The sequence below is a fragment of the Sitophilus oryzae genome, unplaced genomic scaffold (genome assembly GCF_002938485.1).
Source record: "Sitophilus oryzae breed Bouriz unplaced genomic scaffold, Soryzae_2.0 scaffold_1801_pilon_pilon, whole genome shotgun sequence".
In the NCBI taxonomy this organism is placed as follows: Eukaryota; Metazoa; Arthropoda; class Insecta; order Coleoptera; family Curculionidae; genus Sitophilus; species Sitophilus oryzae.
In genome coordinates, this window is record NW_022146504.1 from 3,876,088 (window position 1) to 3,888,861 (window position 12,774).

Consider the following 12,774-nt stretch of genomic DNA (forward strand, 5'->3'; position numbering starts at 1 on the left):
AGGTATAGCAGTGAGGTGATAAGAGGATGTGAATTAGAGTGTATGGCTAGCTCGTTATAGTAAGTGAAAGCGAGGGTTAGGTAGAACGCGGTGTTACGTAAAATGGGATAGAAGGTGATAGAGAAGAAATACAGAGGTTGTGTCCGAGGGGGTTGATGAAGATTACTAAGATTAGTTATGCTGAAATAAAGCGCGCGTGTGTCTACAACGGCGCGACTGACGCCAGAAATAGTAAAGTGTTGAGCATTAGCGGTGAATGTTGGTCGAGGACGTTGAAGATGAGGTTCCGAATTTGCTTGGAGGCAAGATTGGCACGGTGAGGACGGGAAAGCCTGTTTGGTATTAGTGTTGTTAAATAAAAGGTAATCAGAGAATAAGACAGCGGTAGAACGCGACAGGCTACCACTGAGAGAAATCGAATTCCAAGGAAAAATACGAAGAAGGTCAAAACATTCCAATAAAAAACAATAAAATAAGCGATGGAGGAAAACTGTGACAACAAGGTTTTACGACACGTGTTTTACTCTACTATGGCTCTACTACGAGAGAATAAAGAATGAACAGGCGACCCGGCGATTGATGGGTGGTTGTGCCGAAAAGTTGTAAGAAGGATTGTGTCATGTTTGTAAATAGTCTCCGACTGGTGAGTAGATGTGTAGTAGTGAGGAGAGCTAGTGTGGTAATGACATCTGGTGTCTGACATAAACACGGTAGGCGTTTATTAAAAGTTTGACATTTTGAATAGTGTCGGTCATAGATGGTGTGATAACAGAACAAGAGAAGAGGAGAAGTGAGTGGTAAGTAATATTTTGAGACGTGGGGACGAACAGAGGGCTGGAGGCGGAAGGAGCTGCAGACGGGCCGGAGGGTCGAGCGTGCACGGCGGCAGGGGAGGTAAACATGTTAGCAGAGAAAGTAAGTAGTTGAGCGCGCTGGGTAAGAGGTGTAGGAAGTGTGTAGTCGGTAGTTTTTATTCGTAGAGTCGTAGTGGATTCGGTGTACCGGTATTGATGGCCCGAGAAGTGGCCAAATCGCGATGGTTAGGGATGAGGAGTAATTATGTATTTTAGGAGGATATTGTTTTTTTGGAACTGCTGGTTTAGTAATTATTAAATTAAACGAACTTAAAAAGTCAAAAAATAAACAATTCGTAACCATAACCCCAAAAAATTGCGATCTCCTTGTCAAAACTTCTTTAGTGGTTGGTGGGGATGTGTATTCCTGCGAGTTTTCCTGAGGGGTGACGTCACGAGGGTGGGGTATGGGGCGAAGGCTGGAAGCGAAAAGGTTGGGAGCCGCTGAGGGTCGGGGGGATTCATACGCTTGGTATTCTTGTGGACGCGGGGAGGTGGGTGGGTGGCACTGGCAGTGGTGATGTGGTTGTTATTTCTTTGTTTAGCGGTGATTAATGGAAGAGATGAGAGAAGTACACTGGAGCGTGCGCACGGGTGGGGCGGCTCTAGGCTTCTTGTCAGATGCGAGAGAAAACGGGCGCATGGAGAACCGCCGCGAGGCTGCGGCGATTCCGAGCAGAGACTCGAGAGTGGGTGAGGACGGAAGGAAGGCTTGGCGGAAAGGTTTAAGAAGCATGGAGGAGCGTGCATGAATTGTTTCGCTGGTTAGGCTTGATTGGCGATAGAGTAGGGATTGGATGTTTTAAGACCCATCAGGATGGTTCGTTCAGAAGGGCGTGGTATGGGCGATTATTGGCATGGATAATGTGTAGGGAAATCATTTTTTATAGTTGTCGGGTTAGATTTATTAATAGAAGAAGTAGAGGTAGGTTGACTTGAATTAACGTTAGTCTAGAAAAGATCCACTGATCCAGTCCGTTCATTATTATTGGGGTTGAGTTCGTGACGCAGGAAGAAGTAAGTCCAGTGCGAGTGGGGATAGTTAAAGATGTAGGAATAGAGATGTTGGGTGGTAAGCGCGGGTTGGGTGCGAAAAATTTTCAAGATACGTACGTAGTACGTACTCGCACGTACGTCCGTAATACGTACTCGCATGTACGTCCGTAGTACGTACTCGCATGCACGTCCGTATTGAAGTCATACAATGTACGTATGTTCGTAAATAGTACGTCCCTAATTGGTCCCGGGACGTACCGACGTAAAATGGACATAAAACGTACTGGACATGTACGTCCCTGGGACGAAGTGTGCTGTATGGGCAAAAGCTTCTATTGGACCAACATTAAAAGCATAGTAGTTATACTATGTTAAAAGCTCTCTACTGTATATATATAACATTTTTGATAGAATATAATAAAGAACCAAAAGAGCCCGTCAACAAAAATACAATACGATCGAAAAAAACGGCGTCAGCGATGGCTATGAAATCAAGATCATTGTCATTTTATCTATACTAATATATAAAATCCTTAAGTGACTGACATACTGATTAATCACGATCCTGCTCAAACCACTCAACGTAAGAAGCTCAATTTTGGCATACAGGTTGATTCTAGAGTATAGAGGTTCGATAAGAAGGGATTTTTCGAAATTCCAGTTCCAAGAAGGTGAAACCACCCCTCAAATATTACAATATTTTTTATTTAAAAAACGGTCAAGTTTCCGAAAAAACGCTTAAACACGTATATTTTATTTTGTTTTGTTACATATTTTAAGATTTTTTAAAAATGTATACAGGGTGTTTCGAAAAATCTGGTCATTGATTAATGACGATCCTGCTTAAAGCGCTTGACATAAAAAGCTGATTTTTGGAAAACAGATTGACTTTAGGGTGTAGAAGTTCGATAAGAAGGGATTTTTCGAAACTCGAATTCTAAGGGGGTGAAACTGTCCCTCAAATATTAAAATATTTTTTATTTAAAAACCAGTGAGTTCTTCGGAAAAACTCTTAAACACTTATATTTTATTTTGTTGTTTTACATATTTTAAGATTTTTTATAAATTTATACAGGGTGTTTCATAAAATATGACCATTGAGTAATCACGATTCTGCTTAAACTGCTTGACGTTTAAAGCTGATTTTTAGCAAACGGATTGACTGTGGGGTGTAGAGGTTCGATAAGGAGGGGTTTCTCGATTCTCAAATTCCAAGAGGGTGAAAACGCCCGTCAAATATTACAATATTTGTTATTTAAAAAACGGTTAATCTTTCGGGAAAACGCTTGGACAAGCATAATTTATTTGTTTTTTTTTACATATTTTGAAATTTTTTAAAAAATCATACAGGGTCTTCCAAAAAGTTGGGTAGTCTCTTAACCACGATTATGCTTAAACTGCTTGACGTAAAAAGCTTATTTTTGGCAAACGGATTTTTCGAAAGTCAAATTCTAACAAGATGAAACTACCCCTCAAATATTACCAAGTTATATAATAATATCGCCATATTGTTTTTTCTCATGCTGACATAAATGTGAGGAAATATTTTTTGTATGTTAATGGAAATTCTTGCTTTGCTTTATCATCACCATTACAAATGATTAATTCGACCCGAACGAAGTCGCTGGTACACGCTAGTAAATTTATATGTAAAATTATATGGGGAATGTCATCGGTAGTCATTTCCAAGTCAAACTAGATACCGGATTTTTTTCGATCATACAGTAGGTATTATTCAAAAAGAAAACTTTTTAGCACAAAAAAGAAGCTTAGATACCATAAAACCTTTGATAAACCCCAGAAAACTTATTAAACCATCCGAACCAAAATAAAAATTATTATAAAAAAATTAAACAATTTCAATAATAATAAAAGTCAATTACATTTTCCATATAATTATACATTGACTTTTATTATTTATTAGATAATTTAGTATTAAAACATAATAATTCCTCATCATTGTTGCATTCTTTGAGATTTTCATTTTTAAAAAGAAGTATAAAAAAGACTCATATATATCTACTATATACTTCTTTTTAATTTAAACCAGGTCTCATTGAGAAGAATGGACGCTTTCTTTAAAGAGGTTTTCATTTTTAGATGGTCTGTTTAATGTCACTCTGAATAAAACTCAGTGAAAATGTAAGTCTAATACTTTATCAGGAGTAATTATTACTAATATATCTTTCTAATAAACAAAATATATTTGAGTTAAAAAAAATAGTAAAGATATTTCTGGATAATTTGACTAACGTTCGCTTTGATTAAAATGTAGTGAAAATGATCTACTACTGGGCAACATTGTTGTGTGCCCGAGTAGACTAGTGAGACGTAGACGCTAGTAGGTCTTATCAGACAATACCGGGTGCGTCTCAAAAGTGGCTCACCCGTATAACTTTTTAATTTTTTCAGATAAAAAACGAGATTAGGTATGTTAGTATATGACATAAATTAGGATTGATTCTGGACTTCCTGTTTTACCGGAAATGACCTCAACTTTTGATTTTTAAATGACACCCTCGGTATTTTTTTTACTTTATTCGAAAGAAAATAACACTCTGAATAGAATGCCATATCATATGTCAACTTTTGACATTTTCGCATATGGTTTATTTGAAATTATAACTTGCGGGTCGTAACGAAAATTTGACTCGAAATACCAAGTGTGTGGTATCAAATTATTTGTAAAAAAATGCTTTTTCCAAATATGCTAATGAGCTACCCTCGTTACATTTGAAAAAATTGAGATATGATTAAAAATACGATTTGAGCATTTTCTAACTGGCCAGGACAAGACACTAAAACATTAGACTATCAAATCTATTTTTCCAAGGCTCCTTGATTAAGAATAATTAGTGCTTTTAACATAACCATGGCACTCTAGATTGAATTTTAAAATACGATTTTTTATTAAGAGAGAATGTCAAAAGTTGACATATGATATGTCATTCTATTCAGAATGTAATGTTCTATGGAATAAAGTAAAAAAATACCGAGGGGGGCATTTAAAAATCAAAAGTTATAGTAACTTCCGGTGAAACAGGAAGTGACCGAAAACAATTGAATACGTCAATCAATCCTAATTTATGTGATATACTAACTTACTAAATCTCGTTTTTTTTATCTGAAGAAATAAAAAAGTTATATATCTAGGGGTGAGCCCAAATACGTTTAAAATAAAGTATACGGAGGGTACCGCTTAAATTCCTGTCCCGATATTGAAGGATGGCTATAGAATTTCAATGCATTTCCTACATAAGTCTATCCTTGTGTTGTAGGAGGTTTGGCTAAACAAGGATGAACCTATGTCTTGAAACCAATCGACTCGATTTTCTGTCCTTCTTCAATACTGGGACGTAAATCCTCTCATTGCTCTTATGGGGAGGCCGTCGTATATTTTATTTAAACGTATTTGGGTGAGCCACTTTTGAGACACAACCGGTATACCATATTACCTGTGTAACCAGGGTAGTTCAAAAATAAAACGACTGTTATTGGAAATATAAAAAAAAATCATTTATTAAAAGAATCTCATCGGTTTATCTATTATTTTAAGCGTCATATCGACAGACGAAATATAATTGGTACTGGCAGGGTACGGCCTCCCACTTGTAGACCTCTTTGACTCCGTTATAATTTCCTACTCTTATGCAAGCTCCTTCCGATTGTTCTCCGTAGAGACTGGGCTGGTTTGTACCCCAATTCGTGTAGATCACTCTGTTCGAGGAATCTGTCCAGTACCATTCGGAAGTGGTAGATTCAGCCACTCCGCCGATCCAGTAGCCACCTGAAGAACATAATTTATATGAATATGTAATATACAGGATGTCCCAGAAATAAGTGCAAATATTTTAAGTGGTAGTATAGTTCAACCCCAAAAACACGCCTATGAGTTTGTTTTTGCGAAAAAAAAAATTGGAAATTCGAAATTTTTTGGATTTTTTTTAGTTTTTAGTTAAAAAACATAATTTTTTGATAATATGGCAACATAGGTATTAGATTAAATTTACAAGAAAGAAAATCTAGAAAAGATCCAATGGTTCTCAAAATTTTAGCAAAAACATCTTTTTTTTTGGAAATTTTCACCAGTAATACCACATACCACTAGAGGTCAAATTATTTCCGAAAATTTTTTCGAGCTCACGAATATTTTAAAAATATCCCGAGTCGAAGACGAGGGATAATTTTCTAAAAATATTCATGGATCGAGAAAAAATGTCCGGATTTAGTTACTATGACAACTAAGTGATACCCAAACCTAAAAACTATTTCAGTTTTGAAGCTGTCAAGCGGCACGGCTTAAAAAAAATTTTTCGCTTCGGTCATGAAAGCAAAGAAAATATTCGCCAGGAGATTAAGCAGTTGACACCCGCGAATACTAGGAAATCGAAGTCAAGCGTATGGAAGCAGTTTACAAACTTTCATCTCAGCTTTGTAATTGAAATGTATCAAAATAATTATCATGTAAACAAATAAAAACCAGACTCTCAAAAAGATATTCTGTCATTATAAACGTTAAAAAAATTTCCAGTATAATTCGCTGTTGGGTGCCCACAAGGATAAAATTTTCACTAAAATGTATGCGTTGCCATGGTGATTTGTCAAAAAAACACGTTTTGATTGGTTAAAAATTACAGGTGTGGAATTTTCAAAGTAAAATAATATGTAACTCCGTTATTTTGGACTTATTTGAAAAACAATAAAGAGAAAATATGTTTCTTTTATCGAGATCTACCACCCCTTAAAATACTTGTACTTATTTCTGGGACACCCTGTATAGACTTTTGTGGCCATTTCAATTATTGAAAAGGACTCTGGTTTTTTGCCACTAAGTGTTCTTTTTTCTAGTGGCGGAAAACTCAGAATTCTTTTTAAAATAATTTGTATTATAGAGTGGCCGCATATAAAGCTGTAACCAGACGCGTCATCAATGCTGAAGAATTCCATTGCTACGGGTGATGCGTCGCATCCCTTCAAAATATTGTAATACGTTTTTATTTAAAAAAGTCACTGATATCTCCTAAAATAAATTAAAATTCTCAGTAAATTTAGTCAAATAATTAAATTGAATTTCAATTATTTAATGTGTATATTAGTCGAGCTTTATACATAACGCTTAGACCTACGCTAAACCAATGCTAAACGCGAAAAATAAAAATATCTCGACAGCGCGATGATGACTTGTGTCTAGCCCTAACAGGCAACTATTAGGCCCGACCAATCACGTTAGAGTTTTTGACAAACACAAATGAATTAACACACTTCAAATAACCACGCTAACCAACCTGATTGGTCAAGCTTAAAAGTTGACTGCTAGGGCTAGACACTTCTCGATGATGCATCTTGTTACATCATCATCTGCTCGTCGTTACATCTTGAACGTCGCCGAACGCGAGCTGTAGTCGACAAACCTTCCGGCCGCGATTATGTCGCCTATTCGCTGTTTTTAGTCGGTGGGCGATTTTTTAAACACATCTTATCCGCAGTAAAATAAAAAATATCGTCGCGCGTCGAGATGACCAATAATTCTGAATGCGGCTGTAAAATAAAAATAATTTTGCAATAATCCTTTAGTTCTATGGTGTACGCAGAAAAATACTACTATTGAAGAAGGACATCCAAAGCATATTTTGAATATTAATACTAAATTAAAATCGTGTATTCGTGATTTTAGTGAAAATGTTTATAAAAGTAAATACCTACTAGTGAAGTTGTAAGGCCCTCAATAAACTTTTTAGTTGGCCCTTTTCTTTGCCTACTATTTTATCTAACAGATACGTTCACAGCTTTGTTTTTTACCTAAATTTGGTTCTTCTTTTTAAATTGGTTTGATTATTTTTTTAACCTGTTACATTTTTGCATATTTTATTTTTGTAACTTCAAAATTAAAGACTAATAAATAAAAGAAAAGTACTTTATTGTGTTGGTAAAATAGTATAGTCAATCTGGCATCAAAAAAACTCTTAGACTCCCATCAAATTACCCCCGCTCTCATACTTTGCCAGTCGTAAGTGGTCCACTGGAAAAGCTTAAATTCGAAAATTCGTATTCCTCCACCCCACCGCTTTTGAGAAACTCAAAAAAAATTTGAATTCGATTTTCTGGCTGAACCGTAGGTCCCACAGAAAATTGTATGGAACAAAAAAATGAAGATAATTAAATTCTCTAAATTTTCATTTCTAAGTAACAAGCCTCTAAAACCTACGGGGACAAAGTTAGAGGGCGCCAAATTCACTGAAACGCAGTTTTGTGCATTTTTCCGGGTGAAACCATTTTTTACTGTCGCAAAGTTTTTAAAACATTTTTTAACAAAATCATTTTTTGTGGACCAACATTTTTTTGAGTTTCTCAAAAACGGGGGGGTGAGGGGATACAAATTTTTGAATTTAAGCTTTTCCAGTGGACCACTTACGACTGGCAAAGCATGAGAGCGGGGCTAATTTGATGGGAGTTAAATTTGCCAGATGACTGTACTAAAATGTTAATAGTTAGGTACTTACTACATCTCTTTTTATTGACGCGCCGCTGCGTATTATTGATGACGCGGTAGGTTTATTCACAGACAATAATTATTGTGTAACTATATCTAATATACAAGGTGATTCAGATTTTACTAGAATAACTGCAGGTATCGATAGAACTAACCGAAATAATGATACTCTTAGTTTGTATTATAAACCATACTCCAAAAACGCTTCCGCTTGGAGTAAAATGGCGCTAAAATTTGAATTATTTTTCGGTTTATATTTTATTACTCGTAAGCCAAAGGATCTAAATAAGCAAGTGTTTGTTTAAATGTTAAGGGCAACGTGGATGATATATGTGAAAAAAATCGGATTAATTGCTATACAGGGTGTTGTTTTTGTGAGTGTCAACTGCACGGAACCTTGTCGAAATTTTTTGTCGCACGCCACTGGATAAATTTGTATTTTTTTCTGATATCTTCCGTCTTTTTACTGACTTTTCTTGTTCTTAAATTGTTTTGATATGTCGCTTAGTTTTCTAGATATTCCACAAAATTCCGGACATAGCTCAGCTGATGCGTTCGAAAAATGTTAGTTAATTAGCAGCATGCCATATGAAAAAGAATTCAAATTTTAGCGCCATTTTACTCCAAGCGGAAGCGTTTTTGGAGTATGGTATATAATACAAACTATCATTATTTCGGTTAGTTCTATCGAGATACCTGAAGTTATTCTAGTAAAATCTGAATCACCCTGTATAATATCATATAGGGTGTCTCTTAAAAAAGTGCAACTACTTTAAATAATGAATATTTCGATCAGAAATACACCTAGACATGAGGTTTTTTCCAGAAATATTGTTGAATATTTTATATTTCTTTTTACATTTTCCGAATTTGTCAACTTTAATTTTATTTAATTTATACCAGTGGCATTACTATTAATCCTAGAAGAAAGCACTGCACTTATTGTTTAACACACATTAATACATTTACAGTTATTTTCAGCTGAAAAAATAAATCTTATCGCCATTATTTCATAGGTGTATATTTTCTTCTTCATACAGGGTGTCAAAAAACTTGAGGGTTGGCGCTGTGTGCCGGTTAATGCAGGCTGTTCTCAAAATGTAAGCTTATTATTTTTAATTTTAAATGTTAAATTACTCTGGTATTTTAAATTAATTTTAGAAATGGGAAAGGGATAATAATGTTTTTTGTTCAGATCTACCACTCTTAAAATCCATACAATTGTTTAAAAGACAACTTGCAGTGTTTTCTTTCATATTCATTTTAAATGTCATTTTTTGGGGGCTATTTGTGATTACCTGTTTGCAATCCTGCGGCTTGTATGGCGGATTCAATAGCTGCTTCTTCGGTACTTGACATCACACTGGCAAGCTTCATGCCTCCAGTTTGACAGTAGATCCAGGCACCAATAAAACTTTTCTAAATCATTAAATAAGTTATCAATTGGTATTGTTATAAAATCCATGAAATTGTATAGAGGGTGGCGAGGGAGGTTCGCCTCGGTTAATTATACGAAAACGGGAAGATGTAGAAACAAAATATTTTATAAGTATATGTGGGAAAGCAATGTGCATAATTTAAAATTATATTGAAATGTATGGATATGTCAGAACTAAGATCCACACCAAAGTTATATTTTTTCTTATGGAATACCCGATATTTTAATTCATTTTTTGATCCTTGGATACAAAATAAGGTATTTATTATAAGGGTTAAATATGTTTACAAGCTTTGTTTTCTGAGATAGGATTTAAATATGCATGCTATAATAAAAAAATATGGTCGACAGCTTGTAAATTACTTTTCAGAATTAATTCTTGTGCTGACTTTTTAGCCAGGGAACTAAACTTTACTGAAAAATGTAATTGCTTCGTCACCGATCGACATCGCCGATTTTGTATAATCAACTGAAGCAAATGAGGATGCGCCACCCCGTATAGACTTTTTAATTCCTTGACAACACAACCCTTTTAAAAGAACGTCAAGTAATTAAAGCATTAAATAAATATAAAAGGACATTCATAAACTTTCCAGAAATATCTACAGGTAAAATATTTTAGTTGAAAAAAGAATATTAAAATTATTACCTTTATAGTAGAAACACTAAAACTGGATGTAGCGTTAAGTGTAGCCCCCTCTGCCCCATTTGCAGAGGCTAACAAAACTGTAACGCCTACAATAATAGCTGGATAGAACATGGTGACCAGGTTGTTAAGATTCAATGTTTGCTATAATCACTTCCCTAATGGTGCTCTTTTATATAAAACTGGTCATTTTTTTCCTACACAAACAACTTTATCTGATAACGAAGTATCAAATATTTTGATTTCGAGGAAGGAACATATGTTATGCGTTTTGTTTTTTACACTTGTTATCAAAGGTTCAAGTGTGGTACTTGTAAGATTCGATATGTAAACGTACTTTTTCGTCTGGTATATTAACATCAACATACTCAAGAAATCCATTAACAATTTTTAAAAAATAAACTTAATATCTAATCAAAATGAAATAATGTATGCCCTATTTCAAACAAATAATTCAGTTAAATAAAACAAGAAGGTTGAATTCTTCAGAGTAAATTCTGAAAGCAATTTAAGTTTAAACGACATTCAGAATTTACTCTGAAGAATTCAAAAATGGCGTCAGAAATGGCTATGAAATGAAGATCGCTGTCATTTTATATGTAAAATTATATGGGAAATATTATTAGGGATATTTGGAATCAACTTCTCCAATTCTTTTTACAACGACGTATCACAACTTGGTTTTGAGCTCAGATGACAAAAAAATATAAATAGACCATCCTTACTGTACAAAACGAAAATACCCCAAATATACAAACCAGATGTAAACACTAATTACCTATTACTACCAGTTACCAATTAATAAAAAAAATGTATTATATTTTATAAACTCACCGGCAAAAAAACCGGCCACTAAAAATTAGTCAAAATTTCATAGTTGGATTTCGCGCAAACCACTCGTTAGATTTTGATGATTTTAAATTGTAAATTAATTCCTTCTTAAAGGATGCTACGATTGCTACGTCAGAAATGTTTATTCCGAATTTATTTTGAGCATATATAGGGCACATCAATAAGACAAAGTTTTTTGCGCGAACTTTGTAACACGCTGTAGGGTGCAGCTACTATAGTAGCTATTGCTAAATCAAATCACATTGTAGCCTCATCTTTTGTGAGCATTTTATTTTTTTAATCACGACATTATCTCTGTTTGTATTGGAGATACGCTGCTTTAAAACGAACGTCTCGGAAAAATGCTTCGCATGCAGAAAGTTTTATGTGTAGATAATCAAGACGACATAGGCGAAAATGGATTTATGAGTATTTGCAATATGACAACAACGGTTGTCAAATTAAAAAATTCAATTATCTGTGACCGATATTGCTCGTATTATGGCTTTAATTGAGGATGGCCGAAGTCAACGTTATGTGTCCGATACCCTGGGTATACCTCGAACAACAGTCCAGGATGCCTGGGATCGGTATATAGAAACAGTATTCTTTATCCGCCGCGCTGTAAACAACTATCATCAGCGCGCAGCGGCACAGAGCTAAACTAAATCTCGGACAGGCTGACGGTAACGCCAGCTACATCTCGGACAGGTTTTGTGCCACGAACTCGCCCATAAGGTTGCGCATCTTCTTATGTTTCCCAACTAGTTGCATAAATAACAATTTTGTATCAATAAATCTTAATAACTCAGAATCTATCTCAGAATTAAAAAAATATATAATCAGAATCGGCTTCATAAATTTCAATTCCACAATATCACAGTTGTTTATTTACAAGTTAAGTGCTACTACAGTTTTTTTATAATAAACGTGCACGTAGGGTGCATCCATAGTTAGTATCCACACCATCCTAGAAAAAACGGAACGGTGCGCGTATCGGCGTAACGACCTTGAATCGATTTCGGGAATTCTATTGGCTGAAATTTTTGACAGATGAATTTGACAGATGAAATTTTTGACAGATGAATTTTTCAGCCAATAGAATTACTGGAAATCTATTCAAGGTCGTAACGCCGATACGCCGAACCGCTTTTTCTAGGATGGTATGGATGCATCCTTAGACATTACGAGACTATGTTTTTTATCAAATCCAGACAAGGAAATGTTGTACGATGGAAAGTTGGAAAGTATTAAGTGATGAAAAAAAAAATTTTTTTTTAATGCACTTTTCCTGGACAAATTTAACTTTATTATGGTGTTAATGAACATGAAAATAATTTAAAAATTAAACTAATAATCACCACCTATATAAATCATTAATTATATCATGATACTTGAGTCTAAGCCACAGGCCTTTAAACTATTCATACACTTCTCAGAAATTGCTTATCCGATTAATATCTTAAAACCTGCCAATCGAAAATAAAGTATTTGTTTTATTCTTATCTCAATACCTATG

The 12,774-nt window shown here is 34.8% G+C and overlaps 1 protein-coding gene across 1 annotated transcript; it reads right to left on the reverse strand.

Moving 5' to 3' along the window:
* Positions 1–5,341: 5,341 nt before the first annotated feature.
* LOC115882951 (lithostathine-1-alpha-like) lies at positions 5,342–10,585 on the reverse strand. Its single transcript, XM_030901218.1, has 3 exons — positions 10,428–10,585; positions 9,639–9,759; positions 5,342–5,637 (listed from the first exon to the last, which is right to left on the reverse strand). The coding sequence occupies exons 1-3, from the start codon at positions 10,536–10,538 to the stop codon at positions 5,402–5,404; spliced, it is 468 nt and encodes a 155-aa protein (XP_030757078.1). The 5' UTR covers positions 10,539–10,585; the 3' UTR covers positions 5,342–5,401.
* Between the last annotated feature and the right edge of the window lie 2,189 nt (positions 10,586–12,774).

What these genes read in the sequence shown, in the direction of transcription:
- LOC115882951 (XM_030901218.1), bottom strand. Translation starts at nt 10,538, where the DNA reads ATGTTCTATCCAGCTATTATTGTAGGCGTTACAGTTTTGTTAGCCTCT. An exon ending in TTAGTGTTTCTACTATAAAG is followed by an intron (nt 9,760 to 10,427) that starts GTAATAATTTTA and finishes TTAATGATTTAG; the next exon opens with AAAAGTTTTATTGGTGCCTG. An exon ending in AGCCGCAGGATTGCAAACAG is followed by an intron (nt 5,638 to 9,638) that starts GTAATCACAAAT and finishes TATGTTCTTCAG; the next exon opens with GTGGCTACTGGATCGGCGGA.